The 27,913-nt window shown below is 46.1% G+C and overlaps 1 protein-coding gene across 2 annotated transcripts in view; it reads right to left on the minus strand.

The window, feature by feature from the left end:
• LOC144177837 (uncharacterized protein C14orf119-like) overlaps nucleotides 1-27,913 on the minus strand; it is a 47,212-nt gene that overhangs the window by 14,172 nt on the left and 5,127 nt on the right. The window contains exons 2-4 of one of the 2 annotated variants that reach the window (XM_077705420.1): nucleotides 18,137-18,303; nucleotides 17,813-18,027; nucleotides 8,791-9,098 (exon numbers count right to left, since the gene is read on the minus strand). In XM_077705420.1, coding sequence (XP_077561546.1) covers nucleotides 8,809-9,098; nucleotides 17,813-18,027; nucleotides 18,137-18,180 — 549 coding nt within the window. In that variant the 5' untranslated portion in view covers nucleotides 18,181-18,303 and the 3' untranslated portion in view covers nucleotides 8,791-8,808. Of the gene's footprint in view, nucleotides 1-8,790; nucleotides 9,099-17,812; nucleotides 18,028-18,136; nucleotides 18,304-27,913 lie in introns of those variants that run through there. The other variant, XM_077705419.1, reaches the window with a different exon arrangement.

A 27,913-nucleotide genomic window follows, 5' to 3' on the forward strand; every position in this document is an offset into this window, starting at 1 on the left:
AAGTTTTTCAGTTCCAGAAGAGTGTTAACTGAGCTCTATGGCAAAGGAATAACAAAGGAGACCCGCCATCGCTTTTGTGGTATTGAGAGGATCTGAGCACGTTCCCAAGAACTGCCTCGCCCAGCTCACCTCCATTCCCGCCACCAAAGATGCTCTCTTTAACCAGGAAAAAAAAAGCAACAACTACCAAAAAAACTCAAATTTCACACTGCACTGATGCAATGCAGGCAGGAGCTACATCATTTGTGCTAGCACTAAAATCGGTTACCAGTGGGTTAACTGCACTGAGTTAACTGTACCACACGTTAGTATTCAAGTGATATGATCAGACAGAACCCACTACCATCGCCGGGGGGTGGCTTAGGTCGGTGGCTGTCAATCGCAAAAGCAACATTTCTGGTGTAATTTCGCTGCGACGTCTCAGAGAAATCGCCAGAAAGTGACTGGACAGCGCCACTGCTTCGTACATTTCCCGCCATATCTTCATTATTTTACGAAGTGTGCGGTAAAACCGGCATCATCCTTATCAGGACAAAGCAGTCTTTTTAATAAAACTACAGTCTATGCCCGTTACAACAGACCCTCTTAATCAGGAAAAAAATATCTGCTGTATCCAAACAGGCTCGGGGGGAAGGGGGGGGGGGGTGTATATGAGCTTGGAGTGGAAACTTTCCCCTGTATTGCATATACATGCTACAAACAATTCGTTCTTTCTACATCATGTCTGCACAGAATTCACGCAGGGAGAAAGAATCACCTGACGCTGTTTTCAAAGATTACCACCGGCACTTTTAAAAGGCCTAGCACATGCAGTCGAGTGTGTAGAGATGCACGCTAAGCTGAGCAAGTAAAGCGACAATGTAACTAGGAGCAATTACTAACCAGCTATAAAAACTACTCACGGCCAGCAGAATTAGCCAGGCCCTTTTCAAACCCTTCAGTAAGCGGGCTTACCCAAAACCGTTCGTCAAACAAATCGGATCGCTGCCTGACGGTCCCCCAAGGCAGCTTCCAAATGTTTAACAATCTCCTCAGTCCGTTTAGTAAAATGGCTGACACAAAATAACCTGATGAAGGACAGCTGTGAAATCGAAAGTTAGATCAGTTGGACTCCACACAGCCACCGGCAGATTGGATGGGAACCAACCACCCTACTTGAGGCATTTGCTACCTTTTCATCGAACAAAACGGGAATGATGCATGCTTGGCAATGATAAATGCGGGAATTCACTGAACCCGAGTTAAAAAATAACTGTGACGAGGGCAGACTCCACCTCCGGGTCCGCCACATAGCGTATTCGAAAACGCTGTTCTTCAATTTCACAAGAGTCGTGATTTTTTTCGGCAGCGTCCTTGTTCTTGACTGCCAAGCGTACTGTCTGCCTAGACAGGCCCATATTTCTGGCAATGACGGCCTATTTTTAGCCATATTCGACCGCATTAATTATGCTTAGTTTATCAGCCAGTGAAACCAGCTACCCTGCCACTGGTTTCAAAAAAGCAGGGAAAAAAGAAAAAAGGCTACTGGCACTGGCTTGGCTTGGCTGTGCCAATGACCACTTCTACGCCGACAATTCTGCCAGACATAGCACTTTTGTCCCCAAAATAAACAAGGACAAAGCATATCAGGTGCCGGCTCCGCGCAAGTCCGCAATAAACATTCAGGCAAAACAATTTCCACCTGAAATTTAGTCTGTTCCGGCCGATGGTCTTCTACAGCCGAGTCTGTTATGAGTGGAGTGGATTCCACTTAAAGTGCACGGGGACCAAGCAAACCGACAGAAATGGTCTGTTGTAACCGGACGTCAATTCTTGCCGGATCCGTTGTAACGAACGTGGACGGCAGTAGTTTGTTTCCATGGCCCCTTCTAAGGACTGCTTGAAGTTTTACACTCAAACTTGGATATATTGAACCCAGATATATCGAATTATTGTCTATGTCAAACTGTATTAACATCCCCTTGGAAATCCCATGCAGCAGTATAGCGCTTTTGCACGTGTGTATCCAACTCTTGTTCACGGGCACATTCGATATGTCAAACACCCCGCCGCAAGTGCCCCTACAAAAGCGCTTCTCCTGACGGGGTGGAGGCGATGATGATGATTTCTCACGGTGATGCTGATGCAATGATGATGACTTTGATGGCGCTCAACACCTATTCACACGTTAACATGGGGGGCAGCCGCAAGGCAGCGACAATGCTGGGAGTGATTGGGTGCTGAAAGCAATAAAAAAGGAGGGGAAACCGACCGGAAGCGCTCCGTTTCTGGCATTCTTTTCTTTCCGAGCTTTGAGTGGTTACCAGTGGTGGTTCGCACAGGAGGACCGATGCGGCGTGGTGCATGTTTGTTTTGTCTGCTGCACACGTTTTGGAGTCGTCCCCAAAAAAAAGGAAGAATTTGGATTTAGCAACGAAAGTGGACATTCTTCAACAGGTACAGGACAGCGAAAAGATGTCAGCTGCAGAGGTATTCGAAATTTCTCACAGAATTTTTGGAGCGCGATACCGAGCATCAAACCTGGCGTAAAGGCGAAGGCCACATGGTTCGGCCTGGCCGTTCTAGAGCGCGTCGTGTACGAAGTGGGTACCGAAGATGACGGCACTGAGTGCCTCGAGAGAATTTAGGGAGCTGTCAGCATCCCCATGCAACATTCCGAATGACACAACGGCACACAAGTTCATGAGTGCTGACGACGATGTGCATGTTGAGGCGGACATCACCAATGCCCAATAAGCGACCCTACTAGCAGCCCTGACAACTTTCCCAACCACCTACTGCAGCCAAGCTTGCATCATTGTTCAGGTTTGAAACTGTTTTTCACTGTTGTGGCACGGTGGACAACGCCGGGTTTTCTCATTTGGACGGCATTTGTAAACTTGGAGAAAGTCTGGCGAACTTTATATGATGCAGAAGAAGAGGCAAGCGAATCTCGCAGAGTTTTTCATGTTAAATAAAGTGCGGTGGTCGTCGCGCTGTGGTTCAAATTTTTTTTGCTTCGAATTCACCACTTGTCACAATCTTGGAAAGCTCTCAAGGTTGTGCGGAGTTCTCAAATAACCTTGAGACAGGCACATTTTATATTTTGAATGACTGATGCTATATCGAAACACTTAGCGATCACCATGGGGTTGGATATATCTGGGTATGACTGTATCGATGTTGGATAATCAAGTGGGCAGTGGCTCATAGCCGTTGGCAACCCTCCTCTAAGAAAGAGGTGTGTGGCACGTAGCGAGGCTTTAAGTCTCTCAAGGCAGACATCTTGTACACACAACACTCAGTCCCTCTCATGATTCATGCCATGTGTCCTGCCACCACGTAACAATATGACCGGACAGCTCATACAGGACTTCGCCATCACGCACATTTCAAAAACTTTATGCAAGATGACCAAGAGAAAAACTATTTCTCCGTTTTCTCGACTTTCCACAAGAAGTCATCTTGCAAGCCAGGTCACTGTCAACTGCAATGGCATCCCTACATCAGCACACCATTCGAGAGTGGCACTTGTCCCTCTAGTGCTGAAATTAGCACAAAACTCTTCCCTTCATCTGCATTACTGGTGCAATCTGTGCAACTTCACTCCCCAACGCACCCATTCAGTGCCAGCTTGATGCACGAGCCAACAACTGTGGCTGTGCTTCAGCGGAAGCGACTGTGTTACCAGCTGGAATCTGCCTAAAAGCGGAACATGGTGGGCGAATCCTGGAAACCCGCAATTCCAATTCAATGTCCACTATCGCGGGGAGGAGACGATAGGCCTAGAGCAGGACGGGGGGACATCATGCGGTGCCCCTACGTGGTTCAACGACTACGTGCAGACATGCTGGTGGCAGGCTCTCCCTACGACAACGCAACAGTCGTGAGTACACAAATGTGCACAATAAACCTGTAACTACAGCGCTTTGAGTTTGAGGCACAGCAGTGGCTGAAGCGATGTTGTACAAACAACGAGAAGGACAAGAAAATTCTTGCCTCTATGCAACTTAGCATGGAAAGGTGGAAAAGTTTTACTTGAGATCATGTTCAGGAACTAAGAGCTTCGTGCATGCGCGCGTGTGTGCTTGTAAGCCACTCGTGTAATAGGTGGCCCTGGCTCTAGTACAGGTGATGTTGCTGCAAGTAAGTTGTAAGAGCACTGCTTGCTTGATGCTGACGGAGCTTTGAAGATTATTGTAAACTGGCACAGGGGTGACATTTATTGGCGGCAGACTTGGCAGTAATGAAATTACAGTAACTAAATTACTTTCGGCTGTAAAGAGTAATGTAATGTCCTTACTTTTTGAGCCACCTGTAATTTCTAATGTAATTTAATTACATTTTAAAAAATTCAAGGAACGTAATGAGTAATGTAATTTAATTACTTTGTAGAAGTAATTTCACTACCTCTGATTGGCGTTTTTTTTCTAAACTTGATGAATAAGTACTTGTGCGGCGAGTTTCATTTGAAATCAAGTGGCGGACTCCAGTCTTTGGGGAGGAAGATTATGAAAATCAAGGAAACCCGTGATTGTGATTCAGAGTTCACGGTGCATCGCTAGCAGATGACAAGCCCAGAGTGGGATGCCTTTTGGCGCTCCCACACACTTTGACGACGTGCCAAGTACGTGATGTCAGGCAGAGCGTCAGGCAAGGCTTTTCCCACAGTGAGGGCTTAGCTGGGGTCATGAAAATAGCCACACCGCTTCGGCATGCATCAGCGGAGAGCACAGGGCAGTTGGAAAGCGATACGGAGACTAGATCTGGAACAACAGGGGGTGCAGCAGTGGAGCGACCCATCTCTTCCCTTTCCACCTGGGCCGACGTTCGTTCACTGTTACAGCGGAGAGTTGGGCGAGTTGGTTACTGACTAATGAACTCATACTTCTATCGAACTTCAACACAAGATGAAGAAGGAAAAGACGAAACACACGCTAGACTTTCAACTTGGTTTATGCAGTAGGAAACAAGAAAACACGCAAATAGTATGTACATGATTCGAAAACAAAAAACGTTTAATTTCCCATTTCATTTCCACGGAATCATGTGCTTTTTTTGTTTTGTTTTTTGTTTTCGAATCATGCACATACTATTTGCGTGTTTTCTTGTTTCCTACTGCATAAACCAAGTTGAAAGTCTAGCGTGTGTTTCGTCTTTTCCTTCTTCGTCCTGTGTTAAAGTTCGCTATAAGTATGAGTTCATTAGTTAACTCGCTGGTGGCACCAGGGACCAAACCGCCCCAGGTAGCACCACGCAACCCATTGAAGACATAGAAGGCAGGAGGGCCAGGGTGACTTTGGGGGCCCGCCATGTCGTCGTAGCTCATTCGCTGTCACGCTGACTAGCCATCACCACAGTTAGGCGGTGTAACGACGTAACAGACCCAAAGAGAGCCCCACGGCGTAGCGGCGTAACGGACCCAAGCAGAGGCTTCGAAAAAAAGGCGTTTATATAGTCACGACCGTTCCAAACTCCTGAACTGCTGGCACTGGTCATACATCTTCCCATTGTTTAGTGTAAAGAAAACTGCAGGTACATTTGAGGCAAAATCTGTATATACAAGCGGCAGCCCCCGTGTTCATTTAGGTAGGGATGCCTGTTTGGTTCATTTCTACCATACTAAGTGAAAAAAGTGCCCATGGAAGAGACGTGTTCAAAACTGCGCAATAAGGCTGCAGCATGTGCGAGATGAAAAGCAAGCACAAAAACAACAGAGTTCCTACTGGCGCTGTTCCAGGTGGGGGCATGCAAGCACTGTGAAGGCGGGAAATTTGAATTGCATTGGACAAAACCCTCCGTTCCATTCATCAAGAGAAGAGTGAGACAGGGCGGTGAAGAGCGTGATGCAGGTAGCAGTGAGCAGATAACGGCGCCACAGACCGTTATGGTGAATAACTGCTGTGCACTTCCAACAGCTTTCACGTTTCACGTTACCCGCCACGGTACCTCAGTGGCTAAGGCGTTCTGCTGCTGAGCATAGGTCACGGGTTCAATTCCCTGCCGCGGCGGACGCTTTTCTGATGAAGGCAAAAAGCAAGAACGCCTGTGTGTACGAGATTTCGGCGCACGTTAAAGATCCCCAGGTGGCCAAAATTAATCCGGAGCCCTCCACTACGGCGCGCCTCATCGCCTGCGTTGCGTCGGCGTGTTAACTCTTTCACGACGGCGCCATAGGCGATCGGAAGCCGGCGTCCGATGATTTTAAATCTCCCGCAAAATCTGAAACCCGCGCTCCACAGACAACTATCGCCATCTGGTGTGTTCATTGCCAACTTCTCTTTCAATTTTGGTTTCGTTTGTTTATGTTTCTCGTGTGGTGATGGCGTAGCAAGAGAAATTTGAACCGAAGGGGGAGGGGAGGAGGAGGAAAAATGGCGTCGGATTCGCGCCGCGCTCCGCACAGTCGGACTGCTGTAGCAAGCACTTCGGGAGCTCCTGCTGTCGATTTTTCTGATTCCAGCAGCAGTGAGGGGTCAAGCAATGATGTGGGATCTTCAGATTTTAGTTAGGACGACGAAGCTCCGGTTCAGGTGCCTCGCACTTCAACAAGCGCTGGCAGGTAATTTCGTTGTAACTCCGCGCTGTATTTATAAACAAAACGTGCTTCTTATCTGACGACTGCGGTTTTGATTTTGTGTTTAGGGTCTCGACAACGTACGGCCAGGATATTTTGCCAAATGCACCGCGCCATATCGCGCTATCACCTTCAAGATAACCTGGCGCTCGTGTCAGATTAGCGCTGCAGCGTTCAGGTGCGACGCTTGTCGAGAGCGCTGGATTTTTTTTTCTTGTTTTTTACCACCGAACTGATAAAGACTTTGTGCGAGGACACAAAAGAGTATACCGTAATTAGCCGATTCTAACGCGCACCAGATTTTCCTGACAAAAAGCCGAAAAAACTTGCACCTCCGATTGTAACGCGCACGCAACTGTGTGAGCAAGAAAAACGAATGCGAGAGAAACGGGTGATTTATACCCCGAATTAATCTCATTCATCTCTCTCCTCGTCGCTCTGCGCTGACCGGAACATCTCGCCCTCGGTGCCGCCAAGCACGTTCGCGATGCCACACTTCTGAACTAACGTTCAACCATGGTCGATGGGATCGTGGCCCACGCCTCACACGCCCATCCCGCGAGCTTCTCCAGAGGCGCACGCTTCAGCCGACCGCTCGTTTTGAACGCCTGAGAGCCGCTGCTGCCATTGCTGTTATCAAGCGCGCAAGTGGAACGATTTGACGATTTGCGTGAACGCCGATAGAAAAGCCTAGGCGCCTATGATTCCTGCGTCCGAAAAATCGTTGCTAAAAGCTTGAGCGCCATCTTGACATGGTGATGGCGATGGGTGGGACGAAATTTCCGCTGTTTCGGTTTCGGTTTCGTATCCGATTTTAACGCGCATGCAATTTTTCGACCTATTTTTCCCGTAAAAAAATTGCGCGTTAGAATCGGGTAAGTACGGTACTTGGATGCGCATTTTACAGAGACTCACTCACCCTTGAGTGCCCTCGCAGCGTGGTACAGCCGTCAGTTGTGCTAGGTTGACGGGCCCTCAAAACTCCAAACCTTGGTGTACACTGTTGATTTATATATTGAATCATAGCCAAGGAACGTAGGAACAATTTGTATATCTTAAAATACCTGAAATAATTTTTATTCTGGGTAAAAGTGCCGATTTGTGTTTTTCGTATACTTTTCTGGGGGGCTTTTTTCTGATTACTTGACGAATAAACGGTAAGTAATTGTACCTTTAACAAAACTGCTGCTTTGTGTTTGGAAGAGCAATCTATAAGCTACAATTTAATGCATAGCAAGGCTACGTGTGTCCAGTAGCTCAAGAGAAAAAAAACATTTTTGTGGAAGCACCTAAAATCGGCCGTTTTTCCGCCGTAACGAAAGAGTTAAACCGTACAATCCATCAAATCAAAGCTTTCACGCTGAGTGGAACGGCTTTCACCCTTTGAGGGTCACGGCCTTACATGTACGGCATCGGCAAACACTTTCAAAATGGTCAATGACGTACATGTACGGCATTGCTTGTATCTTTAAAAAGCGTGCCTTTTTTGCCAACTTCTCTTTCTTGGCATGTGCTGCCGCACTTCGGAAATGCGTCAAATTTTTTTCTTGCGCCAATGGCTCTTCTTTTTATTTTTTTATGATTTACTTCAGCGGCGCGCCGCCAATCACTTGCGCATCCGCTAACGAGTGGGCGCGCAGGGTATCTCGCCCACCGTGCGCCCGGGCGCCTCTCGCTTCTTGCGCCTGCCACAGACCAAGGTCGCCTGCGAAACTGATGAGGCTCTTTCCTCCTCTATTTTTTTGTATTTTATGGTTGGTGCGCCGTCTATCGCTCCCGCATCTGGCCGCGCGTGTCCGCGCATGCCCGCGCACGCGCAGCGGCTGGTTTTAGTATCGTCCTCCAGGCGCTTCCCACTTTTTGCGCCGGCGAAATGGACGTCTATCTGATTTCGATTCACTCAAAAGGTGCCGGCTTGTTACTCTCTCGTTTTTATTTAGAATTGTTCTCGTGTTACTCACGAATAAGCCACACATATGTAACAACACAAACGAATTTTTGGTCACTTTATGGACACCCTAAAAAAATTACGAAATTTTTTTTTTTCTCGAAATAGATTCATCGAAAGAATTTACTAAATCAGCAATAAAAAAAATCGACCCTGAGGGGTCGCATTTGGCGAAAAAATTCGATCCTCAAAAGGTTAATTTCCTTGGTCTCTCGCTGCCTGGGGAGGATTGCCCAAGTGTCATTCCACCCACCGGAGCGACAAGCGGGCGAGGAGACACACCCACCCTGTTCTCGTCGTTCCCTCACTGCTCCAGCGCCTCCTCCTCTAGTGGAGTGGCGGCAGTGGCAGCGGCAGGGTCGGGGTAGAGTGGCGGCTGTGCCAGGAAAGGGTCCTCAGCGGCCGAGCGCTGCGCCAGCGAGGCCAGCAGGCGGCCCACAAAGTCCCCGTCCCGGTGGGCGAGCAGGTCCACCAGCTCCCACACGCCGCGGGGCCCCCACGAGCTGAAGTAGGCCTCGCACAGGGACAGCTGGCACCGCAGCACGGGCGGGTGGCACGACAGCGACAGGCCGCCCAGCTGGCCGCACAGCTCGCCTGCGCCGCGTGGTCACCCAATAATCACAATAGCTCAGAAACTCCCCGCAGGCCCCTTTCTGCATCAGAAACCGGTCTGTGGTTTGGGAAAACAGGGGTCGACTGGGCTCGACAGAAGGTAGCAGAACGGACAACTGGGCTAGTTGATAAACCTTCATCTTGGTGTAGAAAGCGCTTCCAAACCGGGATGAAGACAGAAGGAACAGACGACAAACAGCTGTGAGTTAGCACCGCGTGGTCTCTTCCTTCTGTCTTCATCTCTGCTTGAGAGCGCTTTCCACACCAAGACGACAGAAAACAGCACTCGAATGCTTGTGGCTGCTGCCGTGAGTCATGAAGGGAAATACCACGGAAACATCAGCAAACACTGCCTTATTCAGTGCTTCCTGATTTAGAAGACAAGATTTATTTCATAAGAGTGGGTTATTAAAGGGACCCTGTTACACTCTTTGAGTAGTGCGAGTAAACCTGCGCAACGTTTACATTACACTGCCAGGAATACCTGAGCCAAATATTTACACGCGCACGTAATGCGGTGAGCGCTCAAATCGCTGTGAAAGACGCGGACAAACCAACCACGCTCTCTTCAATTTCCCCTATTATGCACCCCTGGCATGGCCTTAACGACGTCATTTAGGCCATGGCTGTCCGATAGGCTGTCACTGGTCAACTTTGTGGCTAATTTCTATCATTTCCTGTGACGATCCACCATCGTCAGCTCTGTGTACGAACCTCTTCTATGCCTGAACCTTTAGGCACAGTTATGGCATTTCTTTTGTGTTTTGAGTGCCTGCCCCACCAGCCTGAGCGCGTGCCTGTGAGCAGGACGCCATGCCTGCTTTTTTGTGGCATCATACCGGAAATAGACCCCTCCACGTTGCAGAGAAAATGAGAAAACTCCCCGGCCAGTCATATATCAAAGGCCGCCGAACAGTCTGCAGTCGAGTTGAGAGGGGACAATTATGTGCGATTTCTCATCGCGCGCAGTTTCGGTGATAGTGAACGGATTTTCATAATTCTTGCGGGAGGAGATAGCTGGGACAACAGACTTTACCCCAAAATACATTCCGACTGCGTGATTTCTAGGCTCACCGCGAGTCATTCAGACATGATTTTCACTAAGTTCTCGTTCCTATTTCGTTTTAATTTTTTACCCATGAAAGAAGGATAGTCAAAGATGATAATGCAAGTGAAAACAAAAAAAAATGGCATATTTCGAAAAAATGGCGATTTTTCGACCCGCGTGTCCCCTTAATGCATTAAATTCTTTAATTCACCGGACAAATAATTTAATGCACATTTAATGCATTTAATGCACATTAATAATAATAAAAATAATAGTGCATTAATAATGAATTTAACGCACAAAGAATTTAATGACAAAAGAATTTAATGCACCTGACAAAGAATTTAATGCTGGGGGTCATCTTGCTGTCAGTTGAGCGCTCGCGAACATTCATTGTCTGCTACATATATCTGCCGCGACCAGTGCAGTGACGGGCATATAGAGTAAGCCGCGTCCGCGACTAAACACTTCTTCGAAACATCGTCACACGACGCAGGGAGAGACCTGCAGAGACTAGCACAAACTGATATCAGATGGCCTTATCAGATACCACACTCTTCCAACCACACCGTTTATTGTTTGTAAACTGCCCACCCTGCCCTTCAAAAGATGCGTCCGCCGGGTGATCAACTGTTTCTTGAAGTCCAACACGCAGCTTGTGTGCGTGATTACGAAAACGTTCATTCCCCCTCCCCAATGCTTGCTGCAATAGCAGTGCATTTCCCATCTAGTTGGATCTGTTGATTTCTACCGGGCCTAAGTTTAGACGAATGATTTTAGCATTTCCTAAGCTACGCTGTTTTTATTATTTTTTTTTTTCCATTCCCGAACGAGGTATTCTGTTTCGTCCCGACTTCCAGACCATTTATTATTCCGTGGTTTCATTAACTTTCCTTGTTTCTTGTCGGCGTGAATGAACACATATTTAACGATGCATAGCCTTGCACTGTGCGCAACATTTTTGCGTTACTTATATTCCCTTAAAAGGCATAAGTGGTTGTCAGGTATTGAGATAATCACATCCCCAAGGCAGATGTTTGTGCGACATGTGTACATTCGAAACGAAGCCGCATTCGTTGCACGCGCTGCAAGACGAAACCAAGCTCTCACTGTGCCAGTAGCGACAATAGAATTCAATTGTGCCTGACATGTTCGGAGGTGACAGTGGTGATATTGATTGATTGACGATTGATTGTGGGGTTTAACACGCCGACGCAGCGCAAGCAATGAGGCGTGCCGTAGTGGAGGGCTCCAGATTAATTGTGACCACCTGGGGATCTTTAAAGTGCGACGAAATCTTGTACACACGGGCGTTTTTGCTTTTCGCCTCCATCAGAAAAATGGCCGTCGCGGCCAGAAATCAAACTCGCGTCCTTGTGCTCAGCAGCACAACGCTTTAGCCCACTCGTGATATGCTGCTCCCGTTGCTGACGCCGTAAGAGCGGTCAGGAAGCACACAGAACCACATTCCCGGATAGCTTTTGTTGGCATTCGAGCACTCTACCAAGATGCAGCTCTTCATTGAAGTGCCCTAAACGTACTATTTTCTTACAGAGATGGCCATAACAAGTTGTTTAGGGTGCAGAAAGGCAAAAAGAAGCGAAAGTGAAACCAAACATTGCATGAGCTCCTATCAGCCACCCAACGCTCACCCCATAGAAGCCGCGAAGAAGCAGCGGCAGGCAATGCAGCCATCGCAAAGCTCGAGCCGTATACACTGACACGATACAATTATAGGCCACATATTGGATACAATAGTGTTCTCACCACCTAAGAAGGTGTCCACCACGAAAATTTGTCCACCATGAAGATTGATAGGAAATCAAACACTTTAAAAAGAATGACATGAAAACTCGCCACAAGTGCCGCCAACAGTCCAGCATGAAGAAATCCGTGAGGGGCATTGAGTGCGGCCTTATAAAGCAAGCACTATCATCATCGGAATCGCAAGAAGAAAGCATGGGAAGAACAGCTGGCAACGCTTCCGCACCCAAACTTCCACCCATTTGAGAAAGAAAAAAGTGACGACAATGGCAGCGATACCACCACCCCGGCTCCAGTGTCTTCACAAAGTGCTTTGCAGTCCATCATCCAGTGGCTGGTATGGTTTCGTACGTGCTTGTACTCATTGAGAAACGGAACGCCGGTATCAGAAGCAGAACGGTTACTCATTAAAAGCAGAACACCGCATCCCCTGAGCTATTTTACTACACAACGCTGGATCCATTACGTGGAAACTTTGCAAGGGAGGACTGACCAATTCTAGTAAGTTTCAGCGCCCAAAGCAAGAACAAAGCCTGTGTCCATGACGTTATCCAGCGACGCTTTGCCATACAGAGAACAGAACACTTTGTGGCGTTGAGGTGAGAATACAATCATAATCCTTCCTGCACACTGGAAAGATAAACATAAACAGATGAACACACTAAGTCTTTTGCACATACTCTTTAATGTTTCCAACGTTAAAGGGACCTCAAAGACAGCCCACAACATGGCTCCATTCGAGAGATTACGTTATTAGAATGACACGCTCGCAACTTTCAATGGAAACATCAATCACATAAGTATGACAAGGGAAACGGAACCAAGCCCGGCAACTCACCAGGTACTTTCCCACACTCAACTTGTGATGCGTGAAGACCTAATTTGTGGGAGTGGCGGATACCAATAAAAGCAACGGAAATTTCAATACTTTTGTGCGCTTGCACTTGGGCCTCATCACGGTTGAAAGTAAAAATAATGCTACTTAATGAGAATGAGGCAACGAAGAAGTGGCCGCAGTGCAAAAACGTTAAGGAAGTCAACAGGAACCAAACAATTTAAAATGTTATTGAAAAAATTCAAGGAACTCGGTGGCAGAATCAAAATTTCTGCCCCCCCCTTTCACTCGGAAGGTCTCACAGACCAGAACAGGTCTCCCCCCTTCATCACGCATCTGGTGCTCTGGCACTAAAAACTGTTACCGCTCACGGTTCCCAAACAAGCGGAAAAGCATATCCTTATTTACGGCGGCGCGATTTTTGACGGTCCTCTTGCAGAAACGCAACGTTTTTCAGCTACTGGAGGCGGCAAATGTTTCCCACGCGACGTAAACAGCTTCTCACCAACCAGCACATGATTCCTGGACAAGCACGCAAAGCAAGAACCGTTCTCAGAATTGAAAGTGAAATTTGGCAGTGAATGCCTGCTCACGTTTGCCGTCAGTTCGCGAGTCAGCCGTCAAAACTTCCACGGGCAACCCAATCTATTTTTCTGACCCCTAAATGGAGTGGTTGCAAAACAAAAAAAAGGAGCGACGTGCTATAACCGAGTTTTAGAAGCTTTCCACGAGCAGTTCAAAAACTACTTGTTTGGACAGATCCATGCACAGAAACAAGCTTTGCCGGCACACGGTCCATGGTGTTTACAACCAGCCTGAAGTGCTGCCCTTGTCCAAACTGATATCAGAACACTCGGTGCTACTATTCGACTAGCGGATCAAGAGAGCTGTTATCACACGCTATCAGGTGTGGATAAGGAAACGCCACAAGCGGCAGGCTTATTTCTTTTTCTTTTTTTAGGAAGGAATGCGTGCAACAAGGATGTCAAACAATCCGATTCACGCTTGGGTAGCTTCGTAGTACCAGAACGGTATATGAATTCCACAGGCCAGAGATGGACCTGGAACAGTTGTAAATGGTTTGCAAAATGCCACAATGGCATTTAGGACTATGATAAGTCCTCCAACAACACTTGCAATGGCAGCTGGAACCAAAATGAAACTCCTAATAACAAACACCTGGTCCATATTTCCTGGCAGTTTTGCTGAATACTGCGATCATAGCATTTATCCGACTGGTAACAACAATTGAATCACATTTTCTGTTATAGTGACTAATGTATTTCCCCTGACTTATAAGAAAACCATGTACACTACATGGAGGTTATACCTTACACTCGGCTATTCTTTGCTGTTGACACCGTTTGTCTTTTGTTCATTACATGTCTATGTCATTACATTACATGTCTATGGACCACTATTATTAAGCCCACACATTATTCTGTACTAAGGTTGCCATTGATTGCTAGCAGCACAAATTGTCCCACCCCAACCTTTTGACCTCCTGTTGTACAATTACGCTGTGGCACACATATTGCCGGAATTTATTCCATAAACTTCGGAACTGAAATTTTGAATCATGGCTATTTTAACAGCACACACAGACAAACGACAAACAAACAAACAACAGGACGTCTATCGCCTGCGCGCACTGTTGAATAGCCATGAACCAATACCAACTCGCCTCGTTGTCCATTCCGAAATCTGAAATTTTCAAACCGGTATTGAAACCAACATCTGACAGTACAAAACGTAATACAATCACAATCGAATCTTAATATCTTGGTCGCGCCCACGACGATCCCGCTACATTAGAGTTGATAACCAAGCATACCCTGAAAAACGATCCCTGCAACTTGGTGATCTGAGCCGACGTTCCGCCTACCATCGATGCCTACAACGTGAATTGTGCACAGCTAACGACTCGAAGTGACCAAACCGTGTGCATCTCTGCGAATAGGACAGAGGGATGGGAAACGTGCAAACGGTGCAATTTGGCCCTTTCCCTCCACCCTCCAGCTTTAAAGAAATACACAGCCGATTATTGTGAAGTACATGCTCTCCGCCCCACTGAAAGGGCGTCACCCGAGACACCTTGGACCGAAACTGCTTGCCTGGTAAGGCCCTGGAACGTTTCAGAGCGGAATTTTCAGACCCACCAGCCACAAGCACAGTGATAAAACGAATGCTGGCAACCAAGGCAGTGAAACGCACAGACGTACACACTTTTAAGTGTACGTGACGCGAAAAGATGTATTCAACAACTGGTTCCCAGCTAAAACAAAAACAAAGTGCAGTCCTCATGTTTTAACACAGTCTTTGAATCGCGCATGAAACGCAAACGGTGTTGTTTGCATATTATCATGAAGCCAAAGACGACGCAGGTTCCTTCAAGGAACAAAAGTTGTTCATTGGAACAAGCTTGTGTTTTGCTAAGAACTCAAAGAACACACGAGCAGCAAAGAGGCAGTCATTAAAGGAGCCATGAAGAGAAAACACAAGTTTGGTTCATTCAAAAGATTGTCTCGTTAGAATCATACTGACACCACTTTTAACGTAAACTTCGCTCAAATAAGCTACATAATTAGGAAAAACGGGAATGGTCATGCGACCCACCAGCTCATTTCCCGCAACAGAACCTGTGATGTCACATGAGCTAAGCTCTGCGATTGGCGGAGGCTGGCAGAAGCAGACGCAAATTAGGTAGAGCCTACAAACTAGACGAACGAGCGATTTGCGCTTAAATTTAGGGCACATTCTTTACAAAGCAATAAGAATGATGGGACAAACAGTGGAAGTTACGAAAGCACATGTAAACATAGAAGTACTGATGCGTTCTGCTGTTCGTACTGCGCACAGCATGCTTTGGTTTAGCTGCACAGCACTACGGGGCTTGGGGTTGTCTCAGATGACACTGGCCGATTGACGCAAGCAACGGTGTCTTACGTGACCCCATTTGTCGAGCGAGCACTGTTTCAGGGAACGAATATTTTTTCCCAGAACAAAAACAAGCCAGGTTTAAATGCGGGCAAAAACAAACCAAACGCTCGCCACGGTATGGTGGCGCCATCTAGGTTACGGAACGTAAAGAAACGCGGGAACAAACCAACACCGCTGTACAGGGTGGAGACAACCTTTGAACGGTCCCGTGCCGCCACAATTGGGCCAACGGGCTCAACGCGTTATTCTTTTCGTTTCCCACGAGACCTAGCAACGCGAAACAGACAATATGATTCAAACTTCTTCAGTAAACCGCGTTGCGGCGATAATTTTAGCGCGGTTTTGACACAATGACTTGCTTCGGCGGCGAGCGAGCAACCGAACATGGCGGCGCCAGCGTTGCGTGTCTCTACCCTGTACGGCGGATGCGTGAATGAAGGTACTCTAGGCTGCAGAGCGGTCGGTTCCTGTGATGTCACTTGGGACCACGAAAACGCACGATTGAGCGAGAAAATCAAAATTTTAACCTAAATTGTTTAATTTCTCAGTGAATAAAGCACAGTTTGTATCCGGACAAGCGCTGGGGGCACTATAAAACTCGAAATCTTTCGAATAAAACCAACTTGCATTTTCTCTTCATGGCTCCTTTAAACTGACATGCACAGACTAGCGGCAGCGAATCGAATGCTGCAGTGCGTCCTGGCGGGCATTTATCTTTCCGTGTAATTATTTCTGGAAATGAAAAAACAGATTCCAAATAGCGGCGATCGAGGAAGAACATTCTACTCTGGTCCCCACAGAGCAAAACACTTTCCTTATCAGCTTATCTTAAGATAGCCTGGGTGGCATATAAAAAAGGAGAAGGGAACAGGAAATTCGCTTCAAGAACAGATAAGGCAGCCGGGTGCGTCCAGATCCCGGCAACAAAACACAGAGGTCATTGACTGTGAAGACTTTACGTCATCAATTGAGATGTGAGTTCCCTGTAAGTCTTTCCACGAATTTCTTTTATTTCGAATAAGTTCTACTCGTTCTCCTATGCAAAGATTGTTTAGACTGTACAATGAAAAGGCAAGTCACCTTGATATTTTTAACAACAATTTGCGTTTGCTTAAGCTTGCTTTGACTCAAGTGTACTGATCACATTTTTCTTTCTTTCTCTATTTATTTTTCGTTTCAGGCTACATATTGAAATTTTGCGTTTGCTTTAAATCTTGTGTTCCACCCTGTGCACCACTGTTTAAGGACATTGGCTGTTGGTGGGCACGTAGAAATACAGATGATGATGATGATAGGTAAACAAAACAGAAGGCATGCTTCGCGGCAATATGAGCAGTAATGCCACATTTAAACACCAGATGGCGCCACCTTCCAGACTTCAGAAAGTCTAGCGCCAAGTCCTGCTGATTTATTCAGACATTCCTTGTGGCTGCCCCACTATATGAAACGCTGGCCTTCACACGAGCTATACTCGCTGACAACTTAAGAACGGCACCGGAAGTTCCCGCTGTGCCTTATCACCGTAGCCGGATGTTTCTCCGCGCGGCGCAAGTAGGGCGTTACTGGGAATATTTTGAACACGGCGTGAGCCGTTCCCGTGATTTTTTGGACTTAATATGCTTATAGACGACTCCAGTGACGACAAACAAACTGCGCGAGACAAGGCAGACGATATCACGCATTCATAGCAAACCCCTTTCAAAACGCACGCGCACTGACGTCATGGGTCCGCTGCTTTGGTGGAGTGATACACTACATGAGGTGGTGCCGTTCTTGAGTTGTAACCGAGTATAGAGAACAGCTTTTTTTCCCAGGACTGTGCCAGAGTGGAATTGTTTACCCCTAGATGTTTTTATAGCAAAAGCTTTTGCAGATGCTTAAGCGTGTCACGTTCTTACTCGATTACGGGTTATGTCGTTTCGATCTTATTTATTTGTTAAAATTGTATAAAAAAGTGTACCACGAGATGTTTCATGCATATTTATCCCCTGCACTCCTCTTTATTCCTTGTGGTATTATATTATGTTACAATGTCATATGTACCCCATCTTGCTCTGGGGAAATGTCGGCCCCTTCAATAAAGGAAGTGTTCCTTCCACCCGACCTCACCGTCAAAGTCGTCCTCGGCGGCGGGGTCGGGTGGCGCGAGGTGGGCCAGCAGGGTGTGCGAGAAGGCCTCCTTCTGCTGGGCGTCCCACAGGGAGAACCAGTGCAGCACGCACCTCAGCTCCACCCGGCTGCCACCAACACCGCCACCAGCCACACTCATCAATCGGGGAGGCCCTCCTCTCAAAGCGGGGAGGGTGGGGGAAGCACACGTAAGCCTGCGCACACGGGCGGGAGGGGGGGACACAAGCGGCAACACTGCTTGCTGCGGGGCTCCCAACACAAGGTGCTACGAGAACACCGACTGCGCATTTAAGAAGCACTCACCTGGGGCGACATTCTCGTAACTGTTTCTTTTGCGTCCCTTTCATCGTGACGTACTTCCGGTTAAGCAGTGGACGTTGGCAGTAGGTTTGCCGCGCTTGCGTTACGTCGCTTCCGGTTGTTTGCTTTTAGCCAATCAGGGCTTGCCAAAAGGGACACTTTTGAAAGGGCTGCAAAAGGGACAAAACTCGAGAATACCGCCCCTGATCACTTCTAGCAAGTTTTACTAATCCACAACCCACGGGCTTCGAAAGCATCGTCATCGTCATCATCAGCCTATCTACAGGGCAAAGGCCTCTCCCATGGATCTCCGATTACCCCAGTCCTGTGCTAAAGCATCGCGCTTTAAATACAAAAGCATCATGTACACAATTTTTTTTTTATAGACACAGTTGAACCTCGTTAGAATGAAGTAGTGTCGGGACAGTAATTCAGTTCATTACATCGGACATTCGTCGCAACAGTAGATCTAAAAATCGGTTCAAACCAATCGGTAATCTGGCTCCTGGAAAAATCCTTGATACAGAAACGCATTGTTTTAATTTTCGAACCTACCATAAACAAGGTAATCCTTATCTTTCTCCTTGCGGCATTTCAAGCTCAATGAACCAGAACGTGAAACGGGAAATTACGACAGAACAAAGTTCACTTGACAAAACAGGCCTGTGTCATTTGTTTGATGAAGGATGTGATCTCTGTCTGGTGGCTATTCACAACACTGAGCAGGATGAAGCTTTTCCATAGTGTCCACGAACAAAGGGGCCTTTTTCAACTTTAGCCGTTTCGGACGTTGGGAGTTTATTTCCAAGTACCTTCTCAGCCTACTGGTCAAATATGTCTTCGTTATTGCGCACGGCGCTCACAGTTCCACTTTCGTTATAAAAGAACAAGTGTCACTGGAATGAAGTGTGACAAACCAAAGTTCGTATTCAGTTTGCTATAGCCGATAATTCGCTAAATCAGTGTTCATTATAACGAGGTGCAACTGTTCATGAAAATGTTCCCAACGGCCTAGTTTGCTTTTTTCAGTCAGAAATATATCATTTCTTTACTGAACAAAAAAAAATAAATAAACAAGAAACACTTTGGTTTATCCAGCTTTCACTAGATGGCGCTAGCTGTCTAGCAAGCGAGAGTTTTGTTTATTTACTTCAGTGCAGAAGTGACGTATCACCAAATTAAGTGAACTAGGCCGTTTTGAGCATTTTCAAGGATCTGAAAAACTTTTCCTACTGGTGCACGATGGTTTTTAAGCCCATGGGTCATATAAGTAGTAAGTTACATAGGAATGTGATCAGTTGAGTCCCCCTTAAAGGCACAGGGTAAGGCAAACTTAAAAAAAAAAAATGACTCTTTTCTTTCACAATTACTGAAGTTCATTTCCATATGCACCTTTTCCAAACATTCACACTTTTCTTAAAAAGTCGTATTTCTGGCTTGAAAACAGTTTTCCCGTAAGCAAGTACTAAGTGACCACGTCCCCTTTAGAATGTGCTCCATGTTTACTCTCATTTTTTTTTCCGTGAAGAAACTTCCAGTTCCAGATAAAAACACTTTTCTGGAACTTGCTGTGTTAAGAAACTGCTGAGCAACTACTGCATAGTGATTTTTTCAGCCAGGGCGATCGAAAGACGCTGTTGCACGCTTTTTTTCCACGTTAGGCCTTCGGATCCGCGCACCAAAAAGCATCTTTTTTGGCCTTCACTCTCTCAAGATTTCAAGGAGCACTGAGACCAATTTTCGGCGTTAATATTATTGCACAGTTCGCTTCCTTCACCCAACAGAATACCCTGGCTGAAATATGAGCGGCCTGCGACGCAAAGAACATAGTTCAATTGGATCTCATTTATTGCACCGACGAAGCAGCGTGCGGAGCGACACTCAGCAAATGGACACAGCGTGATATCACTCCAGGAGAGGAAAAAGAAGTGACGCGGCAGCGCTCGTCAAAAACTCGTGACGTCACTTCATGCGCGCGGCCCCACGAGCGGCGAGCGGGCGCAACACCCTCTCAAGCGGGCGTTGGTGACATCCGCACAAAGCAGTGAGGTCAGGCAGGGAGTCTCTCATATGCGCCGTTGGGGATGAAAGCGCGGGAATTTGAAACAAACCATTTTCAGGCCGTTCAATGTAATTAACTATCGCGCGCTGAAGTATTTGAAGTGCTGTTTCAGGTTCGCCAGGCCATTAAGCATCGATAAAAGCAATAAAAGTGTAATATAAAATTTTCGTGTCAGTGCTCCTTTCAACATTGGATGCTGTTCTTTCATTCAATGATGATAGCAACGCACGAGCCACCACTTTGAAATTATTCAGATCAAACCCTGGGCAGAACACCACCATAAAGTGGCTAAAAGGTTGACCACAAGCGAAGATGCTTTGCGAACAGAGCTGCCCGACTGCTCACAAAATAGACAAAGCTGGTCAGACGACTGGCTGAAAAGCAACAAAATGACTTTGACGGTCATTGCAAAGCTGGTCATTTATAAATAAATGACTCGAGTGGTGTTTGTGGCAAAAAAGTATTGTTTTTCATCTCTTTTCTTACTTTCAGCTCAATTATCTCAAAACATTGTCTTTATTACATAGTTACCATCATTTCCTATCTCTTCCCGTATAACCGGCTGATTCTTTTTTCCTGTCCACTACATAATTTTCACAACCTCTGTACCAGAACTGAAAGTATGCACATAGCGGTTTTCTTTGTTAAAGAATTTTCAATACGTAAATTAAGACAAAATTTAGGTACCGGCGAAAAATAATAACAAAAATTTTAATTTTGGTCTGTTTTTAATAATTTTAATAATAAAAATGCAGGGTGAGTATAAGGCTTACCCTGTGCCCTTAAGGCGGCCATGAAGACGTAAAGATACAACTTTGGCTTACTCCAAATACTGCTGCATCCCACTAGCAGGTTTTTCAGGAAACTTCAAAACTAGACATTAAAGGGACCCTGCAACACTTACCATCGACTACTAGTAATGTATTTTGGGATAAAGTCTATTGTCCCAGAAATCTCCTCCCGCAAGAATTATGAAAATCCGTTCACAATTAACGAAACTACGTGCGGTGAGAAATCGCGCATAATCGTTCCCTCTCAACTCGACCGCGGGCAACGCGACGAAAGCTGCGCGCTCTCTCCCGGAGAGGGGGGCGGCTCGCGGCGTTCTCTTCGGCGGCCTTCGATATATCACATGCCGGGTAGTTTTCTCCTTTTCTCCGCAACGCGGAGGGGCCTATTTCCGGTCTGGTGCCACAAAAAAGCAGGCATGGGTGCCTGCTCGCAAGTGCGCGCTCGGGCTGGTAGGGCGTTTTTGAAGCAATAAACGTGTGTAGTCGAGTGGTCCCGTTGAAAGGGAAGTATTGAGCTCATCACTCAAACTCCGCGCGCACTCGAAACACAAAAGAAACGGCAAAACTGTGCCTACAGGTTCAGGCATAGAAGAGGTTCGTACACAGCGATGACGACGACGGAAATGGGAGAATCTACCCGCGAAGTTGACCAGTGACAGCCGATCGGGCAGCCATGGCCTATGTGACGTCCCTCAGGCCATGCATAATGAGGACAACTGAAGAGAGAGCGGTTTGTTTTTCCGCGTCTTTCACATCGATTTGCGCGCTCACCGCTTCACGTGCACGTGTAATATTTGGCTCAGGTATTCCTGGCAGTGTAATCTAAACGTTGCGCAGGTTTACTTGCACTGTTCAAAGAGTGTTGCAGGGTCCCTTTAAAGGGGCAGACAATTCATTTTTGTGGAGTGCACGCAGTCTAGCCCATTAAAAGCCGGCGTTTTATATATTGAGGTAACCGCAAGGAAATCTGAACAAACAGGTGCAAATAATTTTAATTGTGCACTAAAAATTTCTGAAGTCCGAAAGGTGGCGACACTGCCGTAAAGTTCTGAAAGAACACCCGCCCAAAGTACAGAGATATCAAGTGAGAAATACGGGATGGATGATCTGTCAAGCCATGTGCAAAAAACAAAACAAAACAAAAAAAATGACCCCACCTTTTCGCAAGGGAACCCTGAGTTGATGCAAAGCATCTCGGGGGTTCCAAAACATTCACGAGATTGGGTATCCAAACAACGGAAAATGACGGAACTCCAGACGGCGCAGCGTGACTCAACCGAAGCAGCAACCGAGGAAGCGGCACGCGGACCGGGTTTATTATATAGAGCAGATGGAGTGGAGAGGAGGAAATGAGAGAGGAGACGCGCATGCACGCTTATCGCGCAGCTGCGGTGATGAGTAGCGCGCGCGCTTATCGCACAGCTGGCGTGGAGAGAGGGAGAGGAGAAGCACGCGCTATCGCACAGCTGGTGGGGAGAGGTGCAGACGGACGACGGACGGACAACAGAGCCGAGAGCAAGAGATGCTTTGCATCTAAAAAAAGTGGCCATACTGCCAACCAAAACCACGTAGATACCAAGAAAAATACCAGATGGGCAAACTCTCGGCTCAAGTGCGGAAAGGACACCACATCAACACATGAATAGATGATTCGCGTTTATTTTTTGTTGACTCATCGGTGCTAAAGCCATCCATTTTAGGTGATGGGTGACCTTTGGGGGTCTTTTAGTAAATTCAACATTTCGCCCCTGCCTAGGGGTGGGCGATGTTTTGGGGTTGGGTGTTTGCTCGGGACTTTACGGTAGTGTCTAACCGTGACACTACGTTACGTGTCCAAATACTAACTCTGTCGATTTCAACGCGTGATTGAAAAACCGCACGAAGGAATAGGAAACGTTGCACATTGTTGTTGTTTTATCCAAGTTGGGTTTATTACAAAGACTGCTTAGTCCCGATAACAATGATACCGATATCATCGCAATCTCCGAACAAATAACGGAGATATTAAAGAAAACGCGTGAACCAGTCGCGACCCCCTAGCCAATTTCCCGCAACTTTTCTATGATGTCATGGAACCTTGTTTGTGCTATTGGCGGCCGCCTATCTGACAGCTGTCATAACGACACATGACTGGACGTCTATAATGGGGCCTCTAGTTCCATTTGACCGCATCACTTGAATGCTAACGTGCAGTTAACGCACTGAAAACTGTTTTATTGTTGGCCCGTATGACGTCATTCTTCCTCATAACACGTCACTGTGGCACAAAATTTGAAATTTTTTAAATACTTCTTGCTTTTTTTTCGTTAAAAAAGCATTTTTTGTGGCTGTAATGGAGCAGAGTGAGATACTGAATCTTAGTTCTTTCAAATTAAACGAAGTTGTATTTTCTCTCCATGGCTCCTTAAACCCCTCTTTGAATGTCATGTGCAGTTAAAAGCGTGCTTACGCACGGTTCACTGTCACGACTGCCAGCCCACATGACAAAACAATCGGAACAGCATCGGGAGAGCAACTAGCGGTTCCACGAAAAGGAATGGAGCGTGAACGGCGCGTTATTTCCCAATCTGTTGCGAGTCCATGCCAAGTTCAGCACGTTATCGTCATCGCCAGCCTACTTTATATCCATTGTAGGATGAATGCCTCTCTCCTGTTGACTTAAAGCTAATCCCTATTCCCCGCTTTCCTAGGGCATTCTCTGACACCAGATTTCCTCATCCAATCCCCACTGAGTTGTTTGTAATCCAGTCTACCAGTAGCCACTGCCGTCACCCTGCTGGCCTGCGTTACAAGTACAGTGACCTGCATTACAGGTCCAGCCCAACTTTGGGCTAGGAACTGATTTAGTGGGTGATATACCTGCCGGTCGCTACATTTACCAATGCACAGCGTATAAGCAGAAGCTTCTCCACCTCTCTTTGTTAGTGGCAACGATATGTATAGGGGAATAGGTGAGCTCTCCTGGAAAATAGTGAGAGCAAGAGGCCAGGTTCCACTCACTGCTTAGCTCCAGCCTTCAACACTGACTCAGCAAGGCTGCTGCGCTCCTTCTCAACAAAGTTATTTGCTAGAGTAACAAACACAACAAAAACGAAACCGAGAAACAAAAACACGACTATTTCAGTCCAGACGCGAAATCCATATTACATAACGCATCTCTTTTAAGAGATTCCTGGACTTGCTGCACGCAAGCAATGTTCTCAGCTGCACAATGAGTACAGCACAGCCAAAGACACTGAGCACCTTTTTTTTATTTTTTTGTGACGTACCGCTGATCCTTTTACACCACACTACAGCTGTGGAAGACAGCACTACAGAGGCAGTGAGAGGTACAGCCCAGATTCCGTGGTTCAGACAAATTTTCAAAATACACTAACGCGAAGCTAACTGTACAGATTACATTATAAAATGCAGGAGACATACAGGAGTTTAGACTGCGCTAACAAAAAAAGGACTTTTTAACTTGCCCGCGGCACGAAATCTCTATGCCAAACGTGGCTCTAGTTGTACGCAAAATGTGTGCACCGCTTCTGGCACGCAACTTGGTGTAATTTTATCAATCACTAAACAAGATCAGAAAATTCCAAACAAGCAAAAAAAAAAAAAAACAGGGATTGAAAAAAAAAAAAAAGAAACTTAACGGGCCCTGAAACACGTCTAGCATCGCACATAAAAGAACGTCATCCAAGAAGTCCTCAATGCGTCTCACACAGGAGGCTCAGCTCACACATCTTGGGCGAATTTACCACAAAATATGAACCATCTCCCCGTTTCTTGTCGTAGTAACATCTATCAGTAAGACACCAGAAGATAAAAAATTATCCGCAAAACTAAAAAGGCTAAAACACAAAGCATGCAAAACATCTCCTTGACGTTCAATGTTTTGCAATTCTGTGGCCACATTTTCAACACTACAAAAAGAGAAGTTTTCAAACATTGTCTGCAAATTTATTTGAAGTCTTGGCCTTTAAGGAAAACACCTAAATGGTTGATTATACGTAGTAAATAACCAATTTGATTTAATGAAAACCATTATGGCTGCACTCGCAAAAGCAGACAGTCGATGTTCATTCTGTCTCTCATTGATAATCAGGCACATGACAATTTTTTGATTGATTTATTGATTGATTGTAGGGTTTAATGCGCCGACCCAAACGGAGGCGATGAGACGCAACGCAGTGGAGGGCTCGGATTAATTTCGACCCCCTCGGTATCTTTAACGTGCGCCAAAATCTCGCACAAGCGGGCGTTTTTGCTCACCGCCTCCACGGTACTCAGCAACACATGGAAATTATTTACTTCTGAGCGCATGCTAGCTGGTACATTCTTTTCATATGCCTCTTGCCATGCATGCTTGTTCAGTAAATGCTCAGCAATTTCTACTGGCACAGGTAAAAAAACAAACAAACAAACAAAAAAAAAGACATAACAGCACAACTAAAACACAAACGTGAATTTCGTTATGGCAGAGTACTTGGCTAGCTGCAAGATGCTCTTGGCAAAAAAAAAATAGCACGGTAAATAACTTTTGTCTTCGCCTTAACAGGTACTATTCAGTAGCCTGCAAACTGTCAGCAACTTCTTAAGAAATAAACGGTCATCCAAATTAACCTACAAACCTCCCAGCATCTTGCGCAGTACAGCAGACCAACAGCTGCTTCTCCCACGGGGCCATCTTCAAGACCTTGTGAAAGAAGCCTGTCAGCTATGCACATGTCCCGAATGATTTACTCGTCTCTAAGCTCGCATGCTGTCCGAATTGACCGGCACTCGCCCACCTGCTTCTGAATATGTCACCTTGCACGTTATGCCAGGACTATGCAAGTGGTTAGAACTGTCTGCGTTCACGGCCTCCCAATCTAAATGCACGGACATATGCGTGAAGAAATAGAAATTTTCGAAACAGGAGCAACTCAATCAAAACAAAAGAAAAAGCACTCGTCTTCTTCAGAGCCCCGCTTTACCCATGTTGATTATACGCACAGCTTCATGTACATAATTAGGAATTATGTGTTTTATCAATGAATGCAGAAAGGAAAGCCAGCAGTAGAAAGCATTAAGAGAAGCAAAGGTGAAGCAGCTTCACAGTATTTCAAACGAACATAACTAGTTTTTTTTTTCTTTAAAGTTAGGAAAGAAGTGGGAAAATGTGTGACCTCTTTGGATTTAAAAAGAAAACGGTCCTCTCCTCACCAGCTAGGTTCCCTGCCGCTCTATCTATCTCTAACTCAGCGCATGGAAGTATGTGCGCATATGACACACATCCCCGCACACATATATGCATAAATGAGGACGTTGTCACGTAAACGTGGCCGTGAAAGCCAGAAAGGGAACACAAAGGGGAAGTTTTGCCTTTTGCATAAAAAAAATAGCAAATTTGAACTGTCGGCAAAGAACGAAAATCAACGAAAAATAAGCCTTTCCCGGTAGAATCTGAACCCACACACTTGATACTGCATCTGGTACTCTTACCGACTCACATACCAAGGCGACCTTATTTCGCTCCAGTTTCCAATATTCCACACCACAACTTGTGGCGGATGGACTCCCCTTTCTTTCACAACCCACCGCCATCACCTGAGCATTTACAACCAGAGTTCACCAGAACTGCAAGAATGCCTTAATAGAGGCCCTCGCTATACATTTGGCTCTTCAATTGCAGTCACCAAAGTCCTAAAGGAGTCGCATTTATTGTGCAGCAAGCACTTCTACAGTCAAACCTCATTAAAACAAAGTGACATTGGGACAGCAAATTGGTTCGTTCTATTCACCATTCATTGTAACAGTAGCTGTAAAAAATCAGCTCCAACTAACCGACAATCTGGTTCGCGCAAAAATACTCGATACAAAAATGCATTTTTAAAGGCTTCGTATCCACTGAAAACAAGATAACCGCTACCTTTCTCCTTGCTGCATTTCAACCTCAATGAACCGGAACAATGAGTACAGCAGAACAAAGTTCACTGGACGAAACAGGCCTGCGTCCTTATTTATTTGACGAAGGATGTGAACTTCATCTGGTGGCTACTACCCACAGCACTCACCACGACGAAGTTTTCCACAGTGTCCACTAGCGAAGGACCTTTATACTTTTGCAGTTTTGAACTACCGGAGTTTTTTTTCAAGTAGCTTATCAGACTCCTGGTCAAATATTTGTGTTATATCCGATATCGCTTGCAGCTCTCACAGTTTTAAGTTTCATTATAAAAGAAAAAGTCACTGAAATAAACCGTGACCAACCAAAATTTGTGTTTAGTTCGGTATAGCCGATAATTCGCTATATCACTGTTCGTTATAACAAGGTTCAACTGTACTCCAGAAATAAATTGATGCCGCGCTATCGCAAGCCTCTGCCCTCTGGTGCGCATCAACTTTTAGCGGAGGGGATGTAACAGAGCTGCCACCAAGCTTCGCAGGGAAGCGTTTTAGTTTTGCTCCACTTCACCGACGACCATTTATCATCATAAGAGATAGTTGGCTTTCCTGCAGGGCGCATTCACGTTAAAAATGGACGACACCCAATTACAGCAAGTTCGAAAATGACATTAAATCATAAGACTCCAGTTCAGACAGCCGTGAAAGCTCGACTCGGCCTGAAAAGTTAATCCACAGCGTTTTTTTTTTTTTTTACAGGTTACTACAGGATGTGACTTCATGTGGTTTTGTTGGCCCCAAGCATTCGCAAAGCTCCTGTGCTTGCATTTAATGTCGTGCTCGGAATTCCCCAAAAAATTCTACAAGGGTTAAAACTTTCTTAGCAAGAAATCGAGACTTAATTTGGTAAGAACACACCTTGCAATGATATTCATAAACATGTGAACATCAATACACCTTTTCCCGCTGAATGCAGACATCACAGGAGTCAAGGCTGGTTGACTTATTAATAAGCACACAGTAGAGGTGCACAGACCATTTTCTCAGCTCCCT

This window comes from Haemaphysalis longicornis, unplaced genomic scaffold (genome assembly GCF_048455015.1).
Source record: "Haemaphysalis longicornis isolate Haplotype H1 unplaced genomic scaffold, Haemaphysalis longicornis Haplotype H1 scaffold_32, whole genome shotgun sequence".
NCBI classification, from domain to species: domain Eukaryota; kingdom Metazoa; phylum Arthropoda; class Arachnida; order Ixodida; family Ixodidae; genus Haemaphysalis; species Haemaphysalis longicornis.